At 49.3% G+C, this 27,450-nt stretch overlaps 14 protein-coding genes across 14 annotated transcripts; 7 read left to right on the top strand and 7 right to left on the bottom strand.

Moving 5' to 3' along the window:
* Positions 1-267: 267 nt before the first annotated feature.
* N7446_009883 (tRNA (carboxymethyluridine(34)-5-O)-methyltransferase) lies at positions 268-1,163 on the top strand (the record flags this gene model as incomplete). Its single annotated transcript, XM_058518628.1, has 3 exons — positions 268-363; positions 423-547; positions 698-1,163. The coding sequence occupies 3 exons, from the start codon at positions 268-270 to the stop codon at positions 1,161-1,163; spliced, it is 687 nt and encodes a 228-aa protein (XP_058369416.1).
* Positions 1,164-1,445: 282 nt separating this feature from the next.
* Positions 1,446-2,388, bottom strand: N7446_009882 (MYB DNA-binding domain protein; the record flags this gene model as incomplete). Its single annotated transcript, XM_058518627.1, has 2 exons — positions 1,446-1,857; positions 1,922-2,388. The coding sequence occupies 2 exons, from the start codon at positions 2,386-2,388 to the stop codon at positions 1,446-1,448; spliced, it is 879 nt and encodes a 292-aa protein (XP_058369415.1).
* Positions 2,389-4,884: 2,496 nt separating this feature from the next.
* On the top strand, positions 4,885-6,817 carry N7446_009881 (uncharacterized protein; the record flags this gene model as incomplete). Its single annotated transcript, XM_058518626.1, has 3 exons — positions 4,885-5,058; positions 5,108-5,505; positions 5,563-6,817. 3 exons carry the CDS (start codon positions 4,885-4,887, stop codon positions 6,815-6,817), a joined length of 1,827 nt encoding a protein of 608 aa, XP_058369414.1.
* A 30-nt stretch (positions 6,818-6,847) lies between these two features.
* On the top strand, positions 6,848-7,573 carry N7446_009880 (uncharacterized protein; the record flags this gene model as incomplete). Its single annotated transcript, XM_058518625.1, has 1 exon — positions 6,848-7,573. The coding sequence occupies one exon, from the start codon at positions 6,848-6,850 to the stop codon at positions 7,571-7,573; it is 726 nt and encodes a 241-aa protein (XP_058369413.1).
* A 537-nt stretch (positions 7,574-8,110) lies between these two features.
* rpn8 (proteasome regulatory particle lid subunit RPN8) lies at positions 8,111-9,299 on the bottom strand (the record flags this gene model as incomplete). Its single annotated transcript, XM_058518624.1, has 3 exons — positions 8,111-8,707; positions 8,776-9,047; positions 9,116-9,299. The coding sequence occupies 3 exons, from the start codon at positions 9,297-9,299 to the stop codon at positions 8,111-8,113; spliced, it is 1,053 nt and encodes a 350-aa protein (XP_058369412.1).
* A 483-nt stretch (positions 9,300-9,782) lies between these two features.
* adk1 (adenylate kinase ADK1) lies at positions 9,783-10,737 on the top strand (the record flags this gene model as incomplete). Its single annotated transcript, XM_058518623.1, has 4 exons — positions 9,783-9,942; positions 10,004-10,056; positions 10,118-10,272; positions 10,332-10,737. The coding sequence occupies 4 exons, from the start codon at positions 9,783-9,785 to the stop codon at positions 10,735-10,737; spliced, it is 774 nt and encodes a 257-aa protein (XP_058369411.1).
* A 322-nt stretch (positions 10,738-11,059) lies between these two features.
* N7446_009877 (Gfo/Idh/MocA family protein) lies at positions 11,060-12,383 on the bottom strand (the record flags this gene model as incomplete). The annotated part of the gene is made up of 4 exons (XM_058518622.1): positions 11,060-11,631; positions 11,693-12,223; positions 12,280-12,300; positions 12,350-12,383. 4 exons carry the CDS (start codon positions 12,381-12,383, stop codon positions 11,060-11,062), a joined length of 1,158 nt encoding a protein of 385 aa, XP_058369410.1.
* Positions 12,384-12,655: 272 nt separating this feature from the next.
* On the bottom strand, positions 12,656-14,709 carry N7446_009876 (putative mRNA cleavage factor complex component Pcf11; the record flags this gene model as incomplete). The annotated part of the gene is made up of 7 exons (XM_058518621.1): positions 12,656-12,706; positions 12,756-12,886; positions 12,946-13,117; positions 13,172-13,623; positions 13,668-14,040; positions 14,089-14,496; positions 14,545-14,709. 7 exons carry the CDS (start codon positions 14,707-14,709, stop codon positions 12,656-12,658), a joined length of 1,752 nt encoding a protein of 583 aa, XP_058369409.1.
* A 697-nt stretch (positions 14,710-15,406) lies between these two features.
* On the top strand, positions 15,407-15,965 carry N7446_009875 (uncharacterized protein; the record flags this gene model as incomplete). The annotated part of the gene is made up of 3 exons (XM_058518620.1): positions 15,407-15,586; positions 15,645-15,673; positions 15,737-15,965. The coding sequence occupies exons 1-3, from the start codon at positions 15,443-15,445 to the stop codon at positions 15,963-15,965; spliced, it is 402 nt and encodes a 133-aa protein (XP_058369408.1). The 5' UTR covers positions 15,407-15,442.
* A 385-nt stretch (positions 15,966-16,350) lies between these two features.
* N7446_009874 (putative microtubule binding protein HOOK3) lies at positions 16,351-18,977 on the top strand (the record flags this gene model as incomplete). Its single annotated transcript, XM_058518619.1, has 7 exons — positions 16,351-17,726; positions 17,779-17,839; positions 17,890-17,966; positions 18,016-18,128; positions 18,185-18,564; positions 18,631-18,726; positions 18,792-18,977. The coding sequence occupies 7 exons, from the start codon at positions 16,351-16,353 to the stop codon at positions 18,975-18,977; spliced, it is 2,289 nt and encodes a 762-aa protein (XP_058369407.1).
* Positions 18,978-19,373: 396 nt separating this feature from the next.
* On the bottom strand, positions 19,374-20,598 carry N7446_009873 (putative mitochondrial GTP/GDP transporter Ggc1; the record flags this gene model as incomplete). Its single annotated transcript, XM_058518618.1, has 6 exons — positions 19,374-19,887; positions 19,945-20,078; positions 20,142-20,255; positions 20,314-20,355; positions 20,417-20,454; positions 20,511-20,598. Coding segments are annotated over 6 exons (930 nt in total), but the record flags the coding sequence as incomplete, so codon positions are not given.
* Positions 20,599-21,610: 1,012 nt separating this feature from the next.
* Positions 21,611-22,032, bottom strand: N7446_009872 (uncharacterized protein; the record flags this gene model as incomplete). Its single annotated transcript, XM_058518617.1, has 3 exons — positions 21,611-21,759; positions 21,819-21,881; positions 22,020-22,032. 3 exons carry the CDS (start codon positions 22,030-22,032, stop codon positions 21,611-21,613), a joined length of 225 nt encoding a protein of 74 aa, XP_058369405.1.
* A 1,978-nt stretch (positions 22,033-24,010) lies between these two features.
* Positions 24,011-24,539, bottom strand: N7446_009871 (autophagy-related protein 8; the record flags this gene model as incomplete). Its single annotated transcript, XM_058518616.1, has 3 exons — positions 24,011-24,044; positions 24,105-24,337; positions 24,450-24,539. The coding sequence occupies 3 exons, from the start codon at positions 24,537-24,539 to the stop codon at positions 24,011-24,013; spliced, it is 357 nt and encodes a 118-aa protein (XP_058369404.1).
* Positions 24,540-25,204: 665 nt separating this feature from the next.
* On the top strand, positions 25,205-26,575 carry hem13 (coproporphyrinogen oxidase; the record flags this gene model as incomplete). The annotated part of the gene is made up of 2 exons (XM_058518615.1): positions 25,205-25,414; positions 25,466-26,575. The coding sequence occupies 2 exons, from the start codon at positions 25,205-25,207 to the stop codon at positions 26,573-26,575; spliced, it is 1,320 nt and encodes a 439-aa protein (XP_058369403.1).
* Between the last annotated feature and the right edge of the window lie 875 nt (positions 26,576-27,450).

Raw genomic sequence — 27,450 nt, 5'->3', positions numbered from 1 at the left:
GTACTCAACCAATTGCCGAAATAGGGTTCTAGGTCTGGAAAGATCAATACACCACACCAGGTAAGAGGAAGTAATTTTGAACCGTAAGTAATTAGAGCTCCCATACCTAGGTAGTTGTGTATCTTTACTTTTGACATAATCGAGTTCAGTATATACAACGTTGACAATTGACAACGTTGAATGTGTTGCCCGCACTATGTCCTAGGCCACGTGATATCGTTCTCACTTCACTTTTTCAATTCTTCACCTCTTTCAGTCTCGAACACCATGGCGACCCCACAGGCAGATGAAGCCTACGAGCAAAAGAATGTGCATGAGGTTTATCAGCAGATTGCCCAGCATTTCTCCGCTACCCGGTACAAGGTGTGTCTAAGTGTCTAAGCGACTGGCTGCAACAGCACATCAAACTAACCGTTTCCAAGCCATGGCCTATAGTCGAACGATTCCTACAGGGTCTGGCGCCCGGTTCAGTGGGTCTAGATGTAGGATGTGGTAATGGCAAAAACTTGATGGTCAATCGCGATGTATTTATCGTTGCTTCGGATAGGTACGTGATAAAAGTTTGGAATTTTTTTGGTTTTTTTTTTTTTTTTTTTTTTTTTTTCCATTTCTTATGGATATTGGTTTACCCCTCTAACGGGATGGAGCTTCCGCTCACTTTCTTCGTACTGCATGGCTTTGATTGACCCAATAGCAGATCTGAAAACCTGGCTCGGATTGCCCTTCAGCACCAGCCGCATTCGACCGTAGTAGCCGACATTCTCGACCTCCCCCATCGGGACGCAAGCTTTGACTTTGCAATCTCGATCGCGGTCGTACACCATCTTTCCACCCCGGCTCGGCGCATTCAGGCAGTCGCTGAGATTCTGCGGACAGTCAAAGTTGGTTCAAAGACGCATGAGGGTGGTAAGATCTTGATCTATGCCTGGGCCCTTGAACAGAAGAACAGCCGCAGAGGTTGGGACAAGGGTGATGAGCAGGATCGAATGGTCCCCTGGGTTCGCAAGGGTGACCAGCCCCAGACCTTCCACCGCTACTACCACCTGTACGAGGAAGGCGAGCTAGAGCGGGACATCGACAACGCTGGCGGTCGTGTGCTGGAAGCGGGGTACGAGAAAGACAATTGGTGGGCGATCGCGACGCCCAAGACGACTGACGTTTGAGAAAGAACGTGGTGCATGCAAGCATGCACTCCGAGAACCAGCCTCGGAGTCATGGAGAAACAAATCCATTCGCACTGCTGGTCCTGCCAAAGATCCTGCAAAACAGAGAGAAAACAGCTCAACAAACACCGAGGGATAGCAATCATCTATACGATTTACTATCTCCTCAAATCACGATATCCTCCCGCCGGCGCTATGCAATTCGTAACAGAGGACCAACAAAGCAAAAGAAAAAAGAGATCAAAATTCAAGGAAAGACGTGTAGGCGTCATCGTCGTCGACTTAGGGCAGGGTTCTAGGGGGCATGCCGAGATGAGGGCCCATCAGACCTGGCGGGGGAATGCCTATTTCAGACGGTCGTCCAGCTCCATAAAACTCTCTTGGAGGGGGAGCGGGTGCGTAGGCAGGAACGCCTGCAGTGAGCTCTTCCAGGGAGGGAAGCTGGGGTGGGAGGCCGGGAAATTGACCGGGGATTGCGCGTGAGGAAGACCCTTTCCTGGGCCGCGAGAGAGAGGTGCTGGCACGACGTGTTCTGGTGGTGGGGGGATCGATGGCAGCGCTGGAGAGGGAGAATGGTACGACGCCCGCACGGCGGGCCATCTCCTGTTCTCCCAGTTGCCAGTGCATGGCTTCTGCTGCACGCCACGGGATAGCCATTTCTTCGGCCACCTTGGACCACATTTCGGCTTTGAATCTATTGAAACGGGTCGGAAGATTAGTGGACTGCTCATGTGTTTGTTCTCTCTTTCTCAACCTACCTCTCATATAGACGAGCTAGTTTGTTCTTCTTGTCCTCGTCCCATTCACTTCGGCGCTCCAGGTAGTTCTGATAATGAAGTCGACAGCTGATCGCACTGCGGCCTGGCAGTCGTTTGCTGATATCCTCCCATTTCATCCCACTGCCTCGCAACTCGATGATCAAGGCATCCTCTTCTGGTGACCATTTGGACTGTTTCTTTGCCGGCGATTCGGCAGTATGCGCCGGTTGCAGACGTTTGGGGGCACCTGAGGGGCCCGACTTGGTGAGAGGAGGCATGGCCGTCATAGCAGCAGGGCCCGGCATGGTCATGATGGGGCCCATGGAGCCCAGCGGTGGCCCTGGGATTCTGGGCGGGAACCCGGTGTTGATGCCCGGGGCGGCTTCTTCCTCATCTTGGGGCTTGAGTAGGAGTGAGATATCCACTTTGGCAGGATGCGAGATAGGCTGGTGTTGTAACGCAATCATATGCGCGGATGGAGCCAGTGATAGAGAGATAGAAGATAGAAGATAGAAGATAGAAGAGAAGATGGGCAAAGGTAAAAGATGGAAGGAGCTGTCTGGAATGACGACAGAGCGAAAAAAGAAAGCCACCCAAAAGAAACGATGTCTACTCGAAGAAGAAGAAAAGTAAAGGTTAAAGGAAAGAAGCACTTGACAACGGTAATATTACAATTTAACGTATATAGTGGGGAGGGGCAAGTGCGATCAAACATTACTGTAACACTTGATACCTATATACGCAGAGAGACCCGCATCATCCTGAGTAAAATGAGGCGGTCTTCTCCGGCCTGGCTAAAAGTTCCAGATCTCATTTCAACGGCTTTTTACTTAGACCAGGATCTGGGGTCTTGCGTGTACGTCCCACATTGCACTTCTGCACACTTCGGGGATTTATTCCCTCCCCTATTGTAGCCATTATAATATTATATGATCATATAACATTCGAATCTCATAATATTTAAGTAAATATATACATATCTTTTATTTATTTGGATCTTTCTATGTACAGGATAGTATGTATGTATACTGTACACTGTGCATACCACTGTGTATACACTTCCAAAGGTCTAGAATCACCAGTTCCAACTTCCCAAGGGTCTCAGACTCTCTGAACGACGGGGCAGGGACTGGTGGGTCGTTTTATATTATAACAATGCAATTCTGCTCCTTGACTGGTACTCTCAGCATGTCAACCGTTGGACCCGGAAAACCGGGTTGAGAACACGAGTTCTTTAATTTCCCCGTTTCTTTTTCTTTTTTCTTAATTTTAATTTCCGCACTTCTGCTGATCAGTTCGGTTGCCTGAAACATGTCAATGCGAGGATCAGCACTCCTTTTTGCAGTTCCGCTCTAATCTCGTTTACGTCGTTTAGAGCTTTTCAACCTACAGAGTCCCGAGAACTGTACTTTGTACTTCTACACTGCCCTGACCTCGGTGGATCCTTCAACGTTCACAGCCGATCCTTACTCTCTCAGGTTCCAGCACGGACTAAGCGGCTTCAGCTTCAGTGATCCGCTCATCCGCGCAAACGGCTCCGGGTGTTGACCGAGGCCGATCATAGAGAGGCGGTCAGGCTATGGTCAGACGCGGCACACGATGTGATGATACAGCTCGCCCTACTAAGTACAGGTGACAGGGTTGTTGTATATAGGCTAACCAATGGTCACCCGTTCAGTGGAGTTGACATGGGGAGGCAAACGTTGGATCATCGCGACTATGACTTAAGTGGTAGTGGCCGAAGAGCTGGTGGCGCTGAGCGGAGGTTTTCTGCTCTATTTATTGCACGATCGCCCTAAATGTCCGACACAGACCCGTTGGACCCGGTTTTTCTATTGGGCCTCTCTTTATTCATTTCCCTGTCGTTTCATGCAGTTAATTTACTTTCCCCTCCCTAATATGAACCTTACCGTGCCGTATACTATGGGACTCAATCGTCTCGGAGAATTTACGGTTCCACTTAGGTCATATGCACTACCTGTGGATCTGAGGAACTCTCCTGTCAAGAGGGTCAATAGTACGTGTCTCCAAAGGGCCGAAAAGTGGATAAAGGGAGAATAGAGACATCGAATGATGCCCGATTCAGAAGGAGGAGTCAACGTCTGCCGGACTTCACTAGCTCTCGGCCGGATCTTAAGCTGCAGACCAATAACCTGCGACTAGTTGGCTTATGAAGGGCTCGTGGGCTCCACCGACTCCATCTGAAACACTTTGCCTTGTGGGGAGAGAGGTCTTCTAGACCGTCAACTCATATACAGTATAGGAACCGGTTCCTGGAATAGAGTGAAAAGAGTATATCCAAGTGTGGCTCAGATTGGTTCTTATTAACCCCCTCCTCCCGTCTTCCCGTCCTCTTCTTCTAGACCACGATGTATAGACTCCTTCCCAAACAGCCATCGGAGGTGACAGGTCTGGACTATGTTGATCACAGGGGAGTCCACGGTTAAGGGTCTGTCCCGTGAAATGACCTATGTTTCGGAGTTGATGCCCAAGATTGATACATCTCCTGTCACAACATGCACTCCTTTTCTCCTTTCTTTCCTTTGGGCATTCAGGGAGAGTATTAGTCCATTTTTATTAATAGATTTAACTGAAAGAGAGATGCTTGGGGCATTTCTTGGTTGGATAGATCAGACTTGGTTCCGTCCGTGTTCGTCCAATATTGAGTGGTAGGGCGTGTGTAAGTCTTGGTTGGTATCTCTGAAAGAAACTAGTTGGGACTTGATACTTGCTCAGGCCTTGGTTTGTCTGATACCCGCGCATCCATTGATCGTGACATCCATAACCGCGTGAATCAAAGAACGCTTGAGGGATTATGCTTCAATTTAACAAAGAAAGGTATGACAATGAGAGTATTCGAAATCCGAGAACCCTAGAAAATAAATTCAACTGGAAAGCCCTCGCAAGGCTTGAGACATAATCTTGATAATTGCATACTATTTCTGGTGACACTACACTTCAATATGGCTTCAGGGAGTGATATTTCCGAGCGATCGACGCGATCAACCCGAGCACATCCAGTCGTAGCAGATGCATCAGCGCCAGTATCGGCGGCTGCAGCCCCAGTGCCAAAAAAGACTGCACTGGCCAAAAAAGCAGCACTAGCCCGCAAGAAACCGAAAGACTTAAACTGGAGAGTAAGTACTATTGTCCTCGGGAATACGATAACTCCTAACGTTATCCTAGTCAGGCATTCCTACCGCCTGGGATCCAGAGGTAGAAGATTCAACCGAAGTTGGCTTCCCAAATCTTGTTGTTCAGTGCTACCGCAATGCAACACTTCAATTGCTTTTGCATGCGCCGGGTTTTTGCAACTGGCTCAACTGGTACAAAAACCACCATGCGCCTAAAGGGTACACCTGCCAGCGCGGCGAATTTGGCAAGGAATGCAAAGTATGTCAGTTTCAGGCACTCTGTGCTGTCTACTGGGATGGAGGCGTTGGTAAATGGAAGACTACACTCGACACAATCACCAAGTCGGTATATGATACATGGAGAGCAGACGAGGAGGATGAGCAATCAGACATTGGGGAGTACCTGGAGCAGGTTGTCTACCAGCTCAGAGAGGCCACGAAGCCAATGTTGTACGTACTTTTTCCGATCGACTGATTCCAGCGTCATGACTAACGAGACTCAAACAGCCGGTGCGATGTGGACGATGCGCTCAGGGTGGAGACGTTTGAGGTGAAGAAATGCATGGGCGACAAACCTTGTAAAGATGTGTTCACCGCAAGGAAAGAGGTCTTTCTGAGGCTCGCTTGGCCAGACAAGACCGAAGAGCACATACCGATCACGGATATGGTAAACGGCATGTTCACCGAAGAGGACGATACACGTCCCAAATGCGCGAAATGCGGAAATCCCAGAGTTTACACGGTTCAATTGGGGCATCCCCCCGAGCTTCTCCTCGTCCAAGTCAATCGTCTCGAATTGGTCAATAATGAAATTAAGAAAATTAAGCACCGGGTCCAAATGAAAGAAGAGATCACTCTTCTGTCCACTTATTTTGATGAGCGCAAAAAGGAAACCAACAAGCACATCCAATATGAATTGGCCGCCGTAGTCCTGCACCAAGAAGCGCCTGCTGGCGAGGGAGGTCATTTCACCATCGCCGTCAAGGGCCGTGCAGGTACCTGGAAGCTTCTTGATGAAGCCAAAGTCTCAGAAATCGACTTCGTTGACCTCAAATGCAAAAAGAACTGCGAGAACGCCCATATCTTCAGCTATTGCCGGATGCCTACACACGACGACAGCCCTATTGACGAGCCAGACAATGATGTAGCAATGAGAGATGCCCCTGCAGAACGCAGGAGGGAGCAAGCGAGGAGTCTCGCGATTTCTTCCAATCCGGATTCCTCGATTTCAGCTGAATATAGATCGGAGCAATTTTCACGCACAGATGTGAAAACTAAGGAACTTATTGTGGCGACTGTGAAGAATGCGGTGCCAGAGATCTATAAGGAAATTAAGGCTTTGGAGGAGAAGGAGAATAGTAAAGCGACAGGAGATGGTGAATCGGATGCTCCATATGACCCATTAGACTTCCGAAGGGGGCGTGGAACACTCAGGATCACTGTAGGCGGCGATGAAGAAGGTGGAGAAAAGGCTCTAGATATCTGGGTCAAAGGCTTGGTGCATAACCAGATTACAGAAGACAAGAAGAAAGCAGCAAAGAAGGCACCAGCAAAGGCTGCAAAGGCTGCAAAGGCCACGGGCAAGAAAGGCCAGAAGAGAAAGAAGGCTGGGGATGGAGGCAGTGCGAAGGCCAAGGTCCAGAAGGTTGGCAAGGGCAAAGGGAAAGGAAAGAGCAAAGAACCGGAGTCAGATTCGGAGTCAGAACTGTCAGAAGTAATAAGTTTATCCGAGGGAGAGGAGGAAGAGGAATATGAAGATTAGTTGCCAATTACATATATTTTTTAACTCGCCATGGATTCCTCCACCCACACTCCAGGCTTTATCAATCGTCTGATTAGTGAAATAGCTCAATATGAACCCTCAATTGAGATTGATTCTCGCATTCAAAACGCGAATCAAACTCAAGCCTTCTCAGGCCTCTCGCCAACCCAGATCGCCACTCTCAAACCACTCATGTTAACACTGCATTGCCTCTTCCCCAACGACATGCTCCCAGCCCTGGACATCCTGGACCGAAAACTCGTGCGTCGAGTTGTCCGCGCAAACCGACACACCGCGGACCAAGGGGAACATACCTCAACTCAACGTGGACCCAAAGCAACAGAAGCCAACGAGGACATGTTCATCGTAATCTCTGCCTCCGTACCTCCTCGCCTGGATGCATCACCCCCAAGCTCCACGCACAATCATGAAAAAGGCTACGAGGTTCGGCTGCGTACCTGGAATTGCAGCTGTCCTACATTCACTATCTCGGCATACAGGGAACCCCATCAAACCTTAGCACCAGCTGCAGATGACCAACCCGATGTTGAGACACTCCAGAACGAGTCTCTTGCCTACCCTTTCGGCGGGACGATGGCTCGTGGTACAGCTCGGCTGTCACCTCCTGTATGCAAACATATCCTAGCCTGTATCCTGAGTGTGCGGTGCCCAGGGCTGTTTGGGGTTGGTCGGGATGGCAGATGTGCTATTTCCAAAGAGGAACTGGCAGGTTGGTGTGCTGGCTGGGGTGGTTGATCTGATTGAGCAGGAGATGGCCCCGGCATATAATATGAACCACCTTCGTGTTTGACTTGTGGTGCGACGGCTGCCAAACAGCGGCATCACAGGGACCATGTCGAGAATACTCTGTTTACATTGGGCCATGGATACTGAATCTTGTCCATTGGAGAAGAACTGTCCAAACCAGGCATACAGTCGACAGTTGCTGTCAAAATGCAGCTGTGCTGGTCTCCGACGCGTGGAAGTTACTTGCGACTACGCATCGGGTCTACCATTGAGTTCGCGAGATGGCAAACCAAAGCTGCATGACGGTACACCACTTGGTATTTCCTAGAGAGGATCTTAGATCTAGGAAATAGGAGCAAGTAGGGCGGGTATTTGCAGTATTATCTACGGAATTTGGTAGAAGCTCTGTTCCCTACTCCGAACTGGCACAAAGATTACCGGATGTGGGTTGTCAAGGTCTTGTCCTTAGCTATCCACACCAGAAATAGAACATTGTGGTCGTATTCAATTGTATGAGAATTCGTTCTAAGAAAAATTAAGATTCGCTTAGTTCTTCTTGCTCTTGTCGGAGCTATCCTGCTCCTCCTTCTGCTCGCCATTTGGCGAGCCGGCCTTCTTAGCGTCTTTGTCTCCCTTTGCCACATTCTCCTGCTCCCGCTTTGAGTCACTCTCCTCCTGTTGCTGTCGGTTCTGGATCTTGTTCTCGATTAAGTCGTGGAAAGCGGTAATGGCACGGATCAAGCTGCTGATGTAGATGGCCATCAATTGGTCATTGGTCTTGACACTCATAGCGCGGGCCAGTTCGCTGTTCTCGATCTGTGGCTCTTGGCCGCTGATCTTCTGCGTGGCAGGGGGAGTGGACAGGTTGGGAAGGAGGTTGAAGACATCCTGGAGGTTGCCCAGGATGGCGTGGTTGACGGGGAGTTCACGGTCGAGGACTTTCTGGAGATACTGGCCGATATCGCGTAGCCGCAAGTGCAATCCTTGCAGCGACTGCAGCTGCGACGTGATACGAGTGGAAAGTGTGCCCACTGCAACGTCCCTGATGTCTCGGAGAAGGTGCTCTACACCAATCTCCTCTGCTTCCTCGGCCTCGATTATCGATGGGGTGTGCACGAATGTCCGGGAGGTTGTTGTGCCATCCTGCGAATGTGAGAATTCCCGGTTAGCAATTCGGACACTACATAGTTTTCATATTGACACAAACTCACATCCTTGATCTCATCCACAGCAAAGTAAGCATCCGTAGGCACGCCGACCTCCTTCGGTTGCACATCAACAATGACCAGCAGAGGGTTGGGCGTGTATTTCTTGAACAATTCATTGATCTCCAAGTCCGAAGCGCGCAGCTTGGGACCCGAGTGGTACCAGCCGACTAGCTTCTCACGGGCGTTGATTTTCTTGAACATGTCTCTCATCGACTCAACGAAGTTGTGGTCCAAGAACCACACGGATGGATCCTTCTCATCTTCCTCGAAAGGCACTAGAAACAGAAACACAGATGTTAGCTCAACTGTAACGTGGGTTTGATCAATCGAAGCTTGCACCTACCGGCAAAACTGTTTGATACCCGGACATTGTCGCCCGTGTTTTCACCCAGCAGCACACCTACAACACGTTTCCGGGTACCCTTTGCTGTCCGCCCATAGTGATCTGCGACAGAGAGGAGGACTAACGGGGCAACCGTGACGGAGCGGTTGACGAGGGATAGCGTGTCCGCCGTAGTGGCAGGCATGATGGAAGAGACAGAGTCGGTTGATAAAAAGTATTCAGAAGCTTTGAGGTCGATTCAAGCTCAAAGACCAAAAAGAATCTAATGGAATAGCAAATCAACGCGAAACAGGAGAATGTGGATGGAAAGCGATGATGCGCAGGTGCTCTGAGAGCTCTCCGGCGCCACATGCCTGCGCCATGAGGCTAGTGTATTAGTCAGCCACAGCCACTTACAGGTCCCTCAGGAACTGGCCACTTTGTATTCCGTGAGAACAATAAATATATACTTCTGTAGAAAAAGATGTCCATATCTAGAAAACACCAAAGTCAATTCCATCTAAACATGTAATTCAGGTTATCATTGCGGATTGCTACGGACACTACGCCCGTGCTCCGAACCTCGGGCGCTTAGTGCGATTCTTCCCTTTCCCCGTTTCTCCGGTTTCCCGTCTACTCAAGCCTTTCTCTTCCCTCCCATCACCTTCTCTCCCTCTCCACATTCACAATGGCTCCCATCACTGAAGAGGTGATCTCTGGTCTGAAGGACACCATCAACAAGCTTGAGGCTAAGGTGTCCGATCTTGAGGACCGCCTCTCCAATGGCGGCAAGCCCAAGTCTGTCTCTGAGCAGATGCGCATCATCCTGATGGGCCCTCCTGGTGCTGGTACGCCATCCAATTCACGGGATAGAAAGATTATGCAATGTTTATTGACAGTTTCTGCCAGGCAAGGGTACTCAAGCCCCCAAGCTTAAGGAAAAGTACTGCGCGTGCCACCTGGTAAGTAGAAGTTTGTCTGAGCACAGCGTAAGATCTATTCACTGATATGCTCCTTGATTAGGCCACCGGAGACATGCTGCGGTCACAGGTCGCGAAGAAGACCGACCTTGGAAAGGAGGCTAAGAAGATCATGGACCAGGGCGGTCTCGTCAGCGACGAGATCATGGTCAACATGATCAAGAGCGAGCTTGATAACAACACTGAGTGCAAGAACGGGTGCGTACATCCCGTGTGATTCTTCAGGCTTGGCCAGAAAATACTAATGGATGGGACAGTTTCATTCTGGATGGTTTCCCCCGGACGGTCGCTCAGGCCGAGCGTCTCGACGACATGCTCTCGGACCGCAAGCAGAAGCTCCAGCACGCTGTTGAGCTGCAGATTGACGACTCTCTGCTTGTGGCTCGTATCACTGGCCGTCTGATTCACCCTGCCTCCGGTCGTTCGTACCACAAGATCTTCAACCCGCCCAAGGATGACATGAAGGACGACATCTCCGGCGAACCGCTGATCCAGCGTTCCGATGACAACGCCGACACTCTGACCAAGCGTTTGGCCACCTACCACGCCCAGACCACCCCCGTTGTCGACTACTACAAGAAGACCGGTATCTGGCGCGGCATTGATGCCAGCCAGGAGCCCGGCCAGGTGTGGAAGAGCATCCTCGGTGTCTTCCGCCAGTAAACGATTTGGGAGGTTGAATTGCATTTAAAAAGGATACTGGGGGGTAATTTGGGACAATTTGCCAGTCAAGCTGCCTACCGTTTTCTTATGTTGGTTTCTTTAATTGGGGGCACTTTGCTGGCTGGCGTTTTCGTCCACATATAGACCTGGACTTATCCCCCTTGACCGCCATGTATAGTAGTATGTGTGTACCATGAGTACCGAATACACTCAACCGGCATACATTCCAATGTTCTTTTCTTCGTAGATTCGTACTTTTGATTCAATAAGGTGATATGATATCTTCTAGCCGTATTTACATGTCTCATGTATATGTCAGCTCCTACAGCTGTACAGGGTATTCAGTCGACTCGATCTTCTGAGGGTAAGTCAAACCACCTTGCTTGCGCACCTCATCCATGACTTCCATGATCACAATACTCTCGTCCCATGGCAAGCCTTCACTCTCCTTCTTGCCGTCTCGGAGACAACGTGCAACCTCATCAGCCTCCCAGAACATGCCGTGGCCATTGTTAGGGAACGGGCACTGGACCTCACGAACATCGCCGCCACCCTTCTTAGGAACAATACGATAAGACTCAGGGCGGAATGCCGGACCAGGCACCTGAATCTCACCCTTGGTGCCCTGGATCCGGATAGCAGGGCCAGCAGATCCCTTCTCATCGGGATCAGTAGAAACACGGATGTTAGTCATGGCCACACCGTGCGATTGCTTTGGGTATGAGCTATTGGAAGGAGTGCTTGTGGGGAAGTTCAAGAGCATGGTGGTGGATTCATCAGCACCGGTGAGGTGGTAGGGAGTGACCTGTGCTGAGACAGTAGGCGCCTTCCTCTGGCCTCGAGGCAAAGTGTGGTAGAGAGTCTGGAAAACCCAGGTGAGAGAATAGATCCCCACTAAAACGGTCCAGTCAGCAAAAGGGATTCTGCGCAAACGTATATCATCTTGGGAACTTACAGTCCAAAAGAGCACCACCGGCCAGATCAGGGTTCACCATACGGTGCTTTGCACCCCATTTCGTCTCGACATCATCACCAAAGCTTGTATCAGCAATGACACGAAGTACCTCGCCAATCTCGCCCTTCTGAATGAGCTCGCGAATCTGAATGCTGAGCGGGAAGTAGCGAGTCCAGACAGCTTCCATCAAGAAGAGGTTCTTCTCGCGGGCGATATCGACTAGGATCTTAGTCTGCGCAGCATTGACGGTAAACGCCTTTTCGCACAGAACATTCTTGCCAGCCTCCAATATCAGTCTGACGTTCTGGTAGTGATGGGAGTGTGGGGTTGCGACGTAGATGACATCGACATTGGGATCGGCAACGAGTGACTCGTAGTCGCCGTAGGCGGAGCAGGCGGTTGTGATGCCCCTAGCTGCGATAAATTCCTCGGCCTTTGCCTTGGAGGAAGACGAGGCGACAGCAACGACTTGGTGGGCTACATCGGAGACATCGCGGAGGGTTGGGTCGTTGAGAAGGTCCTTGGTGAACACTGCCGGCAGTGGTTAGGTGGTTTCTATACATCTATTGGCATTAGAGTGAACCTACTCTCAGCGATCCAGCCAGTGGCTATCAATGAGTTAGCTTCATTCTCTCATCTTGAACGTCGTCTGCCTACCCATGATACCCCACCGAACAATATGCGGCGCCATGATAAAAGTGTAGTTTCGTGCAGACACGGAACAAGAATCCGAATATGTAAGATTGAAGAATCCCTGGCAAGTTGCAACGTCGTATTTATATTGAAATATTTATAATCAGTGGAGAAATGAGCTCCGGACATGCTCCGAGCGGGGCACAACGTCATGTCAGATATACAGCTACAATGGTGTGAAATACAACATAGATCAATTCGCTAAACGCCAGGGAGATTTCCCCTATGCAATGCAAGAATCATGCGAAATATGTGGGTATGTTACAAAAATCAAGCCTGTTCCATCTTGACACGCGTTTTTTGACCTGGAGACTCATTTCCCTATGCAAAGTTAGCGTTGAACTGTGTAAAAGAGTCTCTTGCAACTTACTTCAGCTTTGCGCTTGCCCAGCACTGAATCCGGCGTGCCAGTGCGCGCTTGCGGCATAGCACCACGCGCCGGTGCAGGGCCATCCTTGGTCACTTCGGCGTAACAACTGGCATGGTATACACGAGTCCCCACTTTAGTAGCATCTTGCCAGATCCAGTCTTGAACATCCTCCGACCAAGTCGACTCAAACTTCTCCTGACAGATAGGGCATGGGGTGTTGCGGAGCGTGGCATCGTTCGGAGCCCGGATCCAGGGTTTGGGGGCTCTTGCTTGGAATTGCCATCTATGCCTTCGGCACCTTCGGTAGCCTGAGGATCCAGAGCACCGTTGTCATCGCCCGCTTCGCGAGATTTGATCCAGTCCTGACCAGGGTTAGAAAGATACTATGGTATATCCAGAAGAAGAGATGAACATACCCTTTCGTCGACGTACCAGCTACGGGTCTGGGCTCGCCTGGAAGCCTCCGTCATGCGCTGGTTAGTCTTGAAGTGCCAATCCAGATGGCGTGCCTTCATCTCCTTTCCTTCCTCTGTAGCAAAGAATCGACGGCCGCAAGTTCCACATCTGTTTGACCTCGAGTCATAGAGCGAGACAATGAATCCAAGTCGGGGGATTTTCATAGACGCGGTGTTCATGGGAACACCAGATGAGCCATTGGGGGAGGTGCTTGAGTAGGGAGAGCGGGAGGCGTAGATCGCATGCCATTGGGCATCATGAACGGCAGTGTAGGCCCAGGAATCGGTGTTGAACTCGAAGACACGAGGGGTGTGGAACCACCAGGTAGAAGACCACGCGCTCTTAACGCCGCGATCAGAGGGTTCTCCGGTGCGGCTGGCTGTGGAGTGCTGCTTGGTTGAGGAGTGGGCATCTGAGGCAGCGCAGCGGGGACTTGAGGAGGAGTTGGGTGCTGACGCGAAGCGGTAGCTTTGATCAGTTCAGCGAGAGTTCCGGGATTCAACAGGTTTTGAAAGGGTTGCGAGACTGGCTGCACGGGCGGAGCAGGGATTTGTGGAGGAGCTACGGGACCAATCGAAGTAGCGTTAGGGGGAGACGGTGGTTTGGTGGCGGCAAGCATGGAGACCTGGTCGCGGACAAGTTTCAACTGTTCCTGGGTTAGCTGCTGCCTCTGTAGAATACCCTGGAGATCTAGCAACGCTTTCAAGCGTTGTTGACAAGCAGGGTTGAATGGACTATTGGCAAAGTCGTTCCTCGCAGAAGCAATCAACCCATCCAAGTCTCGGTTGAGGTAATTCAGATCACTGTCTCGATTGCTCACGGGAGGTGTCTGAAACTCAGGTTAGCTTGAACGTAGGATCAGGGAGAGAGGTCTCACCGAGGTATGGCCGTTAATGGAATACTGGGGGTGCCGAGACATGTTCTGAGATGGGCCGTTGTTCCACCCAGTTGGAGTTGTATTTCCGCGACGGCCAAGAAGGTCCGTTTGGCTTCTAGCTTGTTGCTGTTGTAGAGCTGCAGTGCGCGCCTTGATCAGGGCACTTTCAATGTTGCGTGTGATCTCGGGAGGGAAAACGGGGCGAGTATCGAGGGAGCCCGGGGCTGGCTGCTTCCATGTGTTGAGCATCTCATCCAGCTTCTTTCGAGTCATCGCATCCACCGATGAGTATGCATCCATGAAGGTCGGAAACATATTCCGGCCCAGGAAAAGTGTATAGGGACTACCAATGTTCTTGACAATGGAATCGACTACATAGAGGGCTGGGAGCTTGTGAGGTGGAGGTATCTACAGAGGTTAGAATCATCTCTAGCTACGCGCAAGAGGAGCACCTACTGAGCGAATGTGATTTTCCAAGACCCGGGAGATAGCCTGTGCATATTCTGTGTTCTCCTTGGCGATGACGGTCAGGTTGCGGATTTGGGAGGCATCGTTCGTGACCAAGTCCTCTAGAGAGCTCTTGTAGTCTTCAGCGATCTCGTCAGAAATGAGACCAGACATGATGGGATATGGAAGATTCGACTTGGGCTTGGGGGTTGGGGGGTAAAGTGTTTGTGAAGAGGTTGCCGACAGAATATATTGGATACTGCGAGGCGTTCACGAGGGTCCTGTAGAGTTGAGTTGTCTCTCTCTCACTTCTGCTCTTTTTTTCTCTCTCTTTTTTCTTCTTTTCTCCCAATGGGATTCGCTTCAGATTGTTCTCTGGGGGCTTCTTTTCTCCGTTGCAACTATCGCTTGCTTTTCTTCTTAATCCTCGTCCTCGTTCCAATGAACAGGTTCTCTTGGACGATCAACACAAGATGGAGAAATAGTCGGAACTTGTAAATGCTTGCTAGCTATCTTCGCGAGAACCTGAAACAAAAGGATGACGCTTGCCCTCAGTCCAACCCAGCCCGTGACCTTCCAGAGAGACCTTGTGTATCTACCGTCCTTCAAGCCAATGATCGCCGGAAGAGGGAAGAAATGGGTGCCGTGTCGCGTCCCAAGGAAAAATAACCACCAAGATGCTGAGAATTAAACGGGATAGCGAGGGTGTAGAGACAGGGATATACGAGAATGCAGCGCTGTAGAGTTGAAAAAAGATGTCGAAGAGGGGTGCGAAAGAAGTAGGAAGCGCCGATGAGAAAGGGATTGATGGGTCATGTGATCTGGGTATGACGCAGCCGCTTTCGCTTTCAACTTCTCAGTTCCCTTCAAGGTTGTTGCTCAACTTGATATTCTTTGGATACTCACAATGAAGCTATCTCTTGCTGCAATCCTGCTGGGTGCTCTGCCCATGGTGCTGGCTGCCAAAGTGCTCAAGTCTGTCATCGTGACTTTCCCCAAGGGAACGCCTGACTCGGTCGTTACGCAGGCCAAGGATTCTCTGGTGGCTTCTGTACGCAGTGCACCTCTGCTTTCGTGAAGCTGTTGTGATTTTTTACTGACACTTTTAGGGTGGTATTATCACTCATGAATACCGTAAGTCCCACTCTGGATCTAGATGTGTACCACATTGATACTGATGCTCTCTATAGATTTAATCAAGTATGATCCCCGTCGTTTCTTACGATTCTTGCAATACTCACAATCTTTGCAACACCTATTCATACATATCATCGATATCTAACCATGCATCTAGTGGTTTCGCTGCCGAGGCTCCTGTGAATGCTCTCCAGACCCTCGCCACACAAGACACCCAGTACAAGCCGGACATCGAGGAAGATAAGGTTGTTACTGCGAACGGAGACTACGTGGGCGATGTTGGAACATTTTAAATATCTTGCGCAAAGACACACTGGGGTTGAATTTGACGTCCGAGCTGGCTTATGACATATGGAGATTCAGCATTGAGAACTAGGGTGTTTTGGTGTTTATGTGGAGTTAGTTTTGCCTATACGGCTCTTGGACTCAGGGGTTATATTTTGGTAATTAGGTAACGTGGATTTATTGTCCCAATCGTATGATTTAAAGTACTTGAGTTACTCCGTAGAGCCTGGAGACTGGAGACGATCATCCCCCGCTAGTCGAGTTCGGTCCTTTGGCCCCCCCGACGCGCGTGGATCCGACACTCCCTTGAAACCAAAGGCACTTCCTCGCTTTGTCTGGATGCTGTAGTCTCAGGGGTTTTTCGACTCTTTGAAACGCGTCAATATCGCCAGCATGGCGTCGGAACATATGGTCACCAAGGTTTTGTTGGAATGGATCAACAGCTTTTCGTTGGGCAAGACACTCCGAGCCACCGATGAATTGACCGATGGGATTATTCTATGGGAAATCCTCCAGGACATTGACCCTCAGTATTTCCTCGAGGAGATCCCAGAGCGCAACCCATCCGACCATTGGGTGGCCAAGTGGCAGAACTTGAAGCACATCCACAAGCTTTTACTCAACTACATTCGGCACCAAAACGATGACACCTTACCCTCCGGCCTCGATCCCTCGCCCGATCTCGAAGCGATTGCGGAAAAGTCGTCCGGCAAGGAGACGAACAAGCTTCTGAAGCTTCTCCTGATCGCGGCTATCAGCTGCCCGAACGCCGGAACATACGTGCAAACCCTCCAGGAACTAAGCACTTCAACACAAGAGGGACTCAAAGATATAATCGAGGAGGCGCATAATGGCCAACATGAACCGATGGACGCTGCAGATGAGCTCCGGGAAGACTTGGCCAAACGCGATCGTCCCGTGGACCTCGAACTGCAGTTCGAAGAGCGCGTGGGAAAGGTCCTTGCGGAGAACGATCGCCTGACACACGAGAAAAAGGAGCTGGAGAAGGCACTGGAGGACTTGCACAACCGTCTGGCGCGTCTCCAGGAAAACAACGATACCCTCCAAAACCGCCTTGCTTCCACCGAGGACCGGCTTGTCACATTGAAATCTGGAAAGGGCGATGTCGGGTTCAATGCAAAGGCATTAGAAAGCAAAACTCGTCAGCAGGATGATCTCATTGCGTCCCAAGAAGCGAAATTGACCGCCGCACAAGACGAGATTGACAGTCTTCGGATGACAGTGGAGTCCTTGCGGGTCAAGAACCAACGCTATCAGAAATTACAAGATGACTATGATGAGCTCCGGACTGAGAAAGATCAGCTTGCGCGCAAGGCTAACGCGGCTGAGAAATACCGCCAGAAGCTGCAAGCCAGCCAAGACTTCGAGAAAGAGAACCAGACTCTCAAGAATCAGATCAAAGACATTCAGCAACAACTGAAGGATTCAGACTCGCAGCAGCGATGGTCTTCAGAGCGCGATGTGGAATTGGAGGAATATCGCAAGCTTCTGCCACGCATTGAGCAGGAATGCAACGAGATCCAGAACCTCAAGAAACAGCTTGAGTTCAACAACCACGCTCTAACAGAACGACTGCAAAGTGCAGACGAACAGCATGAAAGGGACGATGCTCTGATCAGCGAACTACGTGAGCGTCTCGGAGAAATGGACGGCTTACCAGGCAGTCCGTCTCCTGGCTCTGAGACACCGAAGATGCAAGGAACATTACATAAGGACTTTGAGGCTATCGGTGTCAAAGAATCTCAGCTGTATGTATATAAGTTACCTTTGGCTTCTTGTCTGATGCTAACCATTTTACAGCAAATCTGAGAATGATGACCTGAAGCGGGAAATGGATTCCCTCAAGGCACCTTCGACTGCCGTAAGTCAACTATCTACTTACTATATTCGGTTGAGACTGACCATTATCAGCCGGAATCCCACGCAGAAGGTTTCTCTGAGAGCTTTGTTGCGTCTGTACAGCTGGCACGCGCCAATTCTACACAGAGGTAATACCATCAGCAGTTTTTTGTGTGATATTTCTAACCTTTTGTGCAGTGACGAGTACTGGAAACTCTACGAGAATTACACTGGGGTCCTCAAAAAGATTGCAGAGGTCCAAGATACCTTGGAAATAGCCAAAAAGGAACTTTCAGATACACAGGCCGAACGTAAGTCAGCTATTACTTCGTACCCTTCTAAGTACCCATTGCTTACAGTCTCAAAGTTGGCCTTGTCAATGAAGAGCAAATCGACATGCTTCGCGGCCTCGAAGAGCACAACTCAGCTGAATTGACGAAACTTCGGGGTGATTGGGATAGTCTCACCCATAATGTCCATCACTTGGAGGCCGAGGTTGATGCCAGCCAAACTTTAGTGCGCGAGGTTTGTGCAGAGCGAGAGGAGCTGCGCAAGATGCTCGACAACAAACAAAGCGAAATCAGCTCTGAGGACCAAGAAGTGATGAAAGAGATGCAGATGCTCCTGGGCGAGTTTGAGACTCACAACGAAGGCGGGGAAGTATCCCAGAAATCGAGCTTCGACCTCTTGAAACAGTGCGCTGGGGTTCTGGAGAAGAATGTTGAGCGACTTGCTCAACGTGCAGAGGTCAGTCCTTTACTCGCATCAGTGCTCTTTGATATCCCGTGTGCTAACCTGCGCTTGGTCGTATAGTATATCCAGCAACAAAACGAACTCGTCAAGTCGCTGCGTGAGCGTATGAAGAACTACGAAGAGAACCTGGACGATGGCATTCCCAAAGAAAGAGAGGTAAGTCGCAAATCAATTCCCCTTCCTCCGCCGGTCTATTGCAGTATGCTAATGTTGTTCTTTAGCTTGAACTCCAGAAGATTATTGATAGCCAAGCCCGAGAACTGAGCCTCGTAGGCTCGGCTTGGTATCACCTTCAGAGCCGATGGCAGAACAACAACATGACAGTATCACGATATCGACATGGAGCCAGCACAGGAGACTCCAAGGGCTGGCTAGCAAAGCAAAGAAGTGCTGTTGCCGGTCAATAGAATGCCGTATAAACCCGAGAGACATGCTTTTACATTTACATCTGCGCCTTTTTCATTGTTACATTGGTTTTTATGTTGATATTCCCACCATACATCCCTTCTTCTTGTGGTCATTTGCGCCCACATGAGCAATAGAATCCATGTCATTTGAACGAAATAGAATTCGTTACACCTTTGTTTATAAGTTGATATTATCTTTGCACAATTGTATACAATTTGTCCATGTTGTAATAAGTAGAGTGAGTTCGTCGCATTCCGGAAATATAAGCTAGGTAGACCCCCGTGGGAAAATAAACATGTCTATGAGAAATACAAAAACGGCCTGGGGAATTGACCTAGTCCGAAAAGAAGAGAGAAAATGGGGGGGATCTTGCAACAATTATGAAACAGAAGTCTCTATACAACCTGACCGAAAGCGGGAATCAAAGTTTGTGCCAGCCAGAAGCTGAAGACCAGCTTGGGACCAGTCATCAGCAGCTTGGGGGTCAAGCCCTTGAAGAAACTGGTGGGGCCCTCGTGCTTGAGCATCTTCGAGACAATCTTGAAGCCAGACTCGGGGTTCTCGAAGTTGCGGTTCTGAATACGGGTCTTGATCACGTCCAGCGGAGCGGAGACAACCAGGGAGGCACTGGCACCGCAGACGGAGGCGACAAAGTTCTGGCCCCAGCTGGCGGCGTTGTAGTCGCTCAGTTTGTAGATGTACTCCTTGGCGAAGGCGGAACCACCGAAGAGAGCGAAAGAGCCAGGGGCGTTACGGGCGGCAGTCCAGCCAGCGCCGCGGTAAAGACCCATACCCTCATCAGCGATAATCTTGAAAAGGCCACGGCCACGGAAGGCCTCGGGGTTGGTCTGACGCTTAATCTTCAGCACATCGAGAGGGAGGAGGACGATCTCTCCAATACCGATCAAACTGGTTGATTGAGTTAGTAACAAAATTCCTCCAGTCCAATAATCCAATCTGTCTTACCTTCCAGCAGTGGCGTGCATAATAGCCTTGCCTGTACCCTTGCCGAAGGCCTTATCGAAGTCGGCGCCGTGGTGCTGGGCCAGGTAGTCGCGTGCGAAAGGCTGACCACCGTACTTGTAGATACGCTGAAGAACCTAGGGATTCAAAATCATGTAAGCTGTATATTCCTCCATGTTGGATCCAGAGGAGTCACAAACCTTGTAACCCGCGGCGTAACCAAGACCGGGAAACAGAGAGGTGAACTTGCGGGCGACAGAAGCGTTGGCGTACTCCTTGAAGACGACCTCCTTGAAAGCGGTAGTATTGGTGATCTGTAAAGAGCCCGGTCAGCGACAGATACATCCAAACTGCATATCATCTCAATCTCACCCGAGTCTGGTTGCTCATCAATCGCTTTGCGGTGGTGTCAACCTGTGGGAGGTGTCAGTGTCAGGTCGCAATGGCTCTGGAATCCGGGGGACATCAGTCGTACGGGGTGGAAGATCATCAACTCGGCGATACCGGCAGAGCCTAGAGGAGTCGCAGGTCAGCAATGGGTTGGTTTCATGTTCACGTCGACGACATACCGGAACCAAGGAGACGAGCAGTGGCAGACTCCTTCTTGACATCCTTAGAGGCGGCGCCAGCACCGGCGGCAATAGCAGGAGACATATTTTCTATTTTTTCTAAGAAAGACCAAAAAGAAAGAGAATGACAACACCAGTGATGGAGTCAGGAACATGTGCTCGGAGTTAAATTTTAATCGAGCGGATTGGCGCTAGTCCCGTTCGGGGGCCGCCATCGGAGTCCTATATATGTAAGTTACCACGATATAACTTAGATGCTTTCTTCGTAACTTCGTACTTTGAACGTGGCATCAATTATTTGTATGTTGGCTCACCAGGTATTGTACATTCTTCCTGCTCGCGTTGGGGACCCTCACTTATTATCATGATGCTATTTAGCCACACTGTTGCTGTTCCGGGCGTTACTTTACAGCCTTTTAGTTCATTTGGTCTAAGCTCAGAAAAGACTCTGTCTAAGAACCGTTAACAATTCTCTTGACACAGGCACGACATCACAACACACACAATTCTTTATTGTTACCTTTATTTGTTGAGGGTATCACACAGTTTAGATCCTTCCCATAACTATACAAACTTTTACAACAAAACTTATGATTCTGGCATCAATTTTTGTAGTTATTCTGTACAACTCTAATCTAATGATATCCATTCTGATGGCCATTCTGTCGGCCACCTCCATTCATACTACTCCACCACTTTGAGTCAATAACGTCAACTTTGAGATAGGAACTCTTATCAAGCACATCTACTTCACTTGCCACAGTAGAGCCCATACCAAGCCAAGCGATTGGATTGCTTGACTGTGCGTTCCCCTCATACCGAATTTCATATTCTTCCAACGCACGGACTTGATAGCTTCGATGTAGTGTAGACTCGCGCCCGGCCACACGGCCTTCACCCGTTTGCCATATCGGCCCTGACAGCTTTCAGACCATACAGTGTGCTTTATCCACTGTTAAACATGCTCGTTGAAAGCATCTTGGGGTCCTGGCGGGGTGCAAAAGAGTGCAAGTTTGGCACCAGCTGTAAGTCTGGATCATTTGGATCGCGTAGTCATCCATTGCATCTAGGGAGCCTAGGCAAAATCCATTGGTAATTGGTCATGTTGGTCCATTGAAGGTGATTAGGTTGGGGAAGTCGGGGATGGTCAGGCCCATGTAGCATTCTGGTGCCTTGGCCCATTTGGCAGAGAGGTCGGCTTCGCTTTTTCCAATAAGATGGAAAGCTGGACAGGAGGTGGCATCGAATGCTTGTTGAGGTTAGTAATATATCATGCTTTACTCAAAGGATGAAGTGTTGAAGACATACCGGTGGCACAATAGACAGTATCAACCTTTCTCTCGACTCCGTCAGACCCAACAACGCCATCTTCTGTTAGACGATTAGACGATCAACTCCCGTGAAGTGAACATCCACATTTCTTGCTGCACAGCTTCAATGTATGGGTCAGTGCGGGTAACCATTGTTAGAGACGTCAAACAAGAAGGAGAGTAAGAGAACTGCTCATACCTAGGAGTAACATGACGACAGCCAACACCACACTTGAGAGTAAATCCTTTCGGAAGATTTTCACACTTGATTTAGCCAACCATTCGTCCCTCGCATTTTGCTTTACGCATCGGTATCTTTGAAAAAGCCCTGGAAGATTCCATTGACCTGGTCCCCGATGTCTTTAGCATGAACGACGAGCTTGATGGATCTTCATGGAACTCGAACTTCTGGTCTTCTGTGCACTGGTAGTTCTGTCCATATTCCTTCGCAGTTTGACCACGCCGCGGTACGGACGAGGAGATCCATGTACTTGACATAGGGCTATACCTCAATGTTAGCACGGTCACTTATATCAAGTCAAATCACCAACTCACCTGTATTCCTGGAGCGGTTGGAATGGAAGATGCACCGCTATAGATGACAGCGGCTTTCTCATCTTTCCACTGCTCTTTCGTATATCCCTCTGGCCAAGCACCGGTATGAAAAAGCTGTGCTGAGTCAACACAAAGCAAAAATAAGAGCCTAGTCCATCTGTGGCTGATGGGCAACGGCCAGAGTAGAAGTCTTCTCGGGCTCCGGAGGGAGCCATGGTCATGGTGAGTAATGGATGTAGATGAATAAGGCTTGGCTATCATCTCGACATTCTCTCTACTCTCTTTATATTTGAACATTATCTTTTGTTCTTCCCAAGTACCTCTTTGTAAACCGAAGTCAGTGATGGGTCCGGTGTACATCTCTCCGGTAAATTGGCGACAGATGATTTCGGTGGCATGGGTTGTTTGCAACCCCAAAGTCTGCGGGCTGGAGTCTTCCGTTATATCGCAAACTAGGCCACTCGGAGTTTAGGGGATTATTGCCCTCATATCCTCATACTTCTTCACGTACTGCTTTCGATTCTCTTCTGTGACAATTCCGGGAACCGTAAAACCCGGGTAGCACACACCCAAATGCAATACTAGTCTGCAATTAAACACATTAAACACTGGGTAAAATTTCTATAAAATAGGCCAATGCCTCTTTTCCTCGTAGAGTTAGCATCCGACCAGGGTACAGCATATGGGGTGTTATCTATCTTGCCGGTACATTTTGTACAGCAACCACACAATACCACAACCTACCTCAATATAAGTCCTGGTGAAGAGTGACCTATATATCTAACAAAATCTTGCGGTTAATCAGCAACTAACATTGTTCATCGCTATCTCGGAGGCACAGAGTGTTCGAGCTTCTTCATCTGTTTGACCCTATTTATGGTATGCTGCAAGAACAGATCCAGGCGAGGAAAGGTTGTCTTCTGGTTATAACAAAGTAATTGCATATCTTCATCCTTCTATCTACAATGGCTTGTTACTGCGTTTTGAGTAGGCATGTTTGGGGACGGTAACTTCGTAACGTTAGCGCATGATGATCACGATAGATGTCAACAACTTCTAAGTTTTCACACCGCACGAAGTAAGAGTCCGTACGGCCTTGGGCCCGAATCTCAGTCTCAGTGCTGAGGCTATAGGCGTTCTGGGCTCAGATTAAGTCAGATCCCTATAGGTCGCTAAGGATAATCCCAAGTGGAGTAAATCCGCTGGGTATAGTGGCCTGGGGTATCTTCTAACTTTATTGTCTACGACTGTAGGGAACATCGATTAGATTAGATATTTGCTGGATAAACCATTGCTTGGAAGCGATCCATATTTCTGCGCTCGCTAGCCTGATCCGTGGTTGGTTTTCTGGGTTGATTCTTCAACGCGAGAGAAACCCCAAAAGAAAATGGCAAAAGACCCAGAGTTGATATCACAACCAGAAAAGGTTCGTAATGATTGTGTTTGCAGCTAGTAGAGCATAGTTGTCAAGCAAAGTCGAAAAAAGAAAATGCGCAGAGAACACCGAATTAAACGCCAGAGTGACCTAAGACCAGAATCCCCAAGGTTGCTAATGTCTTCTCGTCTGCCCGTTCCTCCATCGACGACACTGGTCATAGCTAAACAGCAGAGCGAGTGAGATAGACGGGACAACCTCTAAAGGTCACCGAAAGTGTTCTCGCCGGAGTATCTACCCGTTATGTCAATATGATTTCATCAAAACAGAAAGGAGAGAAAGGGAAAAACATACGTGATGTACAAAAAGCCATCTTCATCCTTGTGCTCTTCGTAGATGCTGCTCATAAGCGCAGCTGTTGGAGGAAGAACCTCATCCACGAAGATGAAGATGGCCTTCTCGGGTGAAAGCTTTATGCGCTTGCGGATCACATAGACAAACTGCCCCACGGTGAGGTCGGCGGGCACTAGGTACTTCTTCTTATCGATGGTGGCGATGTCCGATTTCTCAACCTTCTCGCAAATGACCTGTAGATTGATAATCCGTTAGCTGCCGAACAAGCGGTGAGGACCGGGGTGTTGGTTGCAGCAACCAGCAACCTCGGGATGTAATCCCCATTTGTGCGGTCAAGAAACTTACAGGAATGCGGTCAGCGTATTTCTGGCGAATGCGCTCGGCCTCAGCCTTTCGCTTCTCGAAGGGGTGCTCGTCCTTGAACTTGGAGCGCATCGTGACTGATAAGGCGGGTTGATAAGTGAGAGCGGGTCGGGTGGAGAGTAAGTAAGATCAAGGTACCAGAAAGCCCTGATGGAAGTTCGGTGGTCGTAATAGCCTCTTGGTGGGAAGCTTTAGATATGAAGTTGCCTGCAGAAGCAGAAAGAGGAGAGAGAGATGAAGAGGGGTGATAGAGGATGACAAGGTGACTCCCCCGCTGACGTTACGGTAATACCATCACGGGATCCAGGGGCGGTGAGTCATTGTCACGCGGCAGAAATCAGATGCCTTTCATGCCTCACGTGGACAAACAGTAAACATACAGTGTCGTATCTTGTAAGTAAAGGTCTTTGATGCCAGCCTATGCAAAAAATATGTCTAATACATATCATAGTATCGGTGCTGGCATGACTGCTACTACTGCCACTACCTAAGTACTGCTGCCTTAGCTCTGGGGCCGGCTTATCGTGCTTATCTCATCCAGGCAAACAGCACAAACCCAGCTCTAGAATGTCGTACGATTCGAACCAAAGTTGCGTGGTCCTATTTGACCTGGAATTCTCCCAGTCCCTTTCCTCACTTGTTCTCTAAGGAATTGAGTGTATAATCACCAATCCCAATCATCTCGCAGAAGTATTGCGCCGGCAATAGCCAATTGCGCAGTTGATCTCGTTGCAAAAATGTCCACCCGATCATACACACCTCTGCGGAGGTCGCTGGCTCAGTTGTCCACGCGCAACACGCGCATTGCTGGTCGTCGTATTGGGCCGTCGTTCCGTGGATATTCTACTGAACAGAAGTCCCGCCAGCCAAAGCCCTTCACTGTTTGGAGACCCTACTTGCGGCTCGCCGTTGGCGTGCCGTTCATTGGCGCAATCATTTACTCGATGGTAGGATCACTGCTTCCTCTGCGGCATAGAAAACACTAACATGTCCACTAGATGAACGAAGAAGTCACTGAACTCGAATCCCCTTCCATGGTCGAAATAGATGAGGCCCTCAAACAATCATCCGCCATCAACGAGTCCTCGCCGATGCGGTTACGAATGGAAAAGCTCATCAAGGACCATCAACAGAAGATTATCGAGGAACTAGGCAGAATTGATGGAACACAATTCAAGACAGATACATGGACGCGTCCCAATGGTGGCGGCGGCATTTCTTGTGTACTCCAGGACGGTAACGTCTTTGAGAAGGCAGGCGTGAATGTCTCTGTGGTGTACGGGCAATTGCCCCGGCCTGCCATTGAGAAAATGCGTGCCGACCATAAGTCATTTGTCGGTTCCGATGTGGATTCGCTGGATTTCTTCGCTGCTGGTCTCTCGCTTGTCTTGCATCCCCACAACCCTATGGCCCCGACGGTGCATCTCAACTACCGATACTTCGAGACCACGGATCCTAAAGACCCTATTAACGGGGACAAGAACTGGTGGTTCGGAGGAGGCACGGATCTGACTCCGACTTACCTCTTCCCCGAGGATGCTCAGCACTTCCACAAGACCATCAAGGATACTTGCGACCGCCACGATGCCACATACTATCCCAAGTTCAAGGCATGGTGTGACAAGTATTTCTACATTCCCCATCGTGGCGAGTGCCGTGGTGTTGGTGGCATCTTCTTCGATGACCTCGACGCCAACTTCCTTCAAACCTCCGCTGGGTCATCTTCCAATCCCCAGGAGACACTGTTCTCTTTCGTCTCTGATGGCTTAGCATCTTTCCTCCCGTCCTATGTTCCTATCATTGAGCGACGGAAGGACATGCTGTATACTCCAGAGCAAAAGGAGTGGCAGCAACTTCGCCGTGGTCGCTACGTGGAGTTTAACCTTGTCTATGACCGCGGAACCAGCTTTGGCTTACGCACACCGAACGCCCGTATTGAGAGTATTTTGATGAGTCTTCCTCGTACCGCCAGCTGGGCCTATATGGATCCAGTCTCCGGCACACGGACAGAAAACATGGCCGTGGGAGAGGATGAGGAGCTGGCAGAGGACAAGACTCGCGAGAAGGAAATTATGGATGTGCTGCGACACCCTCGACAGTGGGCATGAGTGATTCATCTGCCATGTTTGATACATATTGTACTATTTTGGGTTCTTGGTTTGGGGGCATGGATATATATGCCTGTGCTTGATGTATACTACCTGACACATGTTTCGGTTTCAAATGTGAATAATTATTGGTCAATAAACCGCAAGCCCATTCAGTATATGTAAACAAGATATCAGATAACCACGGGGATGAAAGTTGCCTGTAAACAGAAAAACTAGAAGAATTCCGTACGTACGTTCGGCGTTATATCAAAATTGTTCTGGTCGGTGTTTTGTCGCTTATGTAGTCAAAAGTCGTAACACACCCATCGAATAGGCAAGATGGCCGAGTTGGTCTAAGGCGTCAGGTTAAGGTCCACCTTAACTCCCAACTGTTACAGCAGTTTCCTGATCTACGTTTGTAGGCGTGGGTTCGAATCCCACTCTTGTCATTTCTTTTTTATTTCTTCTCGTCGCCTTATCCACCGACCGTTACCGTGAAGCTTATTTATTATCTATCTGTGGCGAATTACCCTTCTTTTTATTTCTTCTTATGGCATTTATGAAGTATGGCATTCATGAAGTATTATTCGCTTAGTACCGATAGAATAAGACCATGTAGGATAAGACTAATGTATATAATAGGCTAATAAGTCATTGATTGTATGCTATCCTTTTCTTGAGATTCTAGAGCTCCTATATATAGCAGCATTATTTTGTATTACTGTAGGTTATATGACTAGGAGCGGTATGTGAATAGACGAATAGAGAGGTCAAGCAAACTAAACTTCAAGTAAAATAAGCATGTCATGTAGAAGAAATGTCGTATATTACCCTAATAGCATATATCATGTAGGCATATACTCTCACACCTACCTGGCAGCGAGAAGAGATAC

Source organism: Penicillium canescens, assembly GCF_028828765.1.
Source record: "Penicillium canescens strain IBT 15451 chromosome Unknown utg000006l_segment0_segment0, whole genome shotgun sequence".
NCBI lineage: Eukaryota > Fungi > Ascomycota > Eurotiomycetes > Eurotiales > Aspergillaceae > Penicillium > Penicillium canescens.
This window is presented reverse-complemented; position numbering and strand designations above follow the sequence as displayed.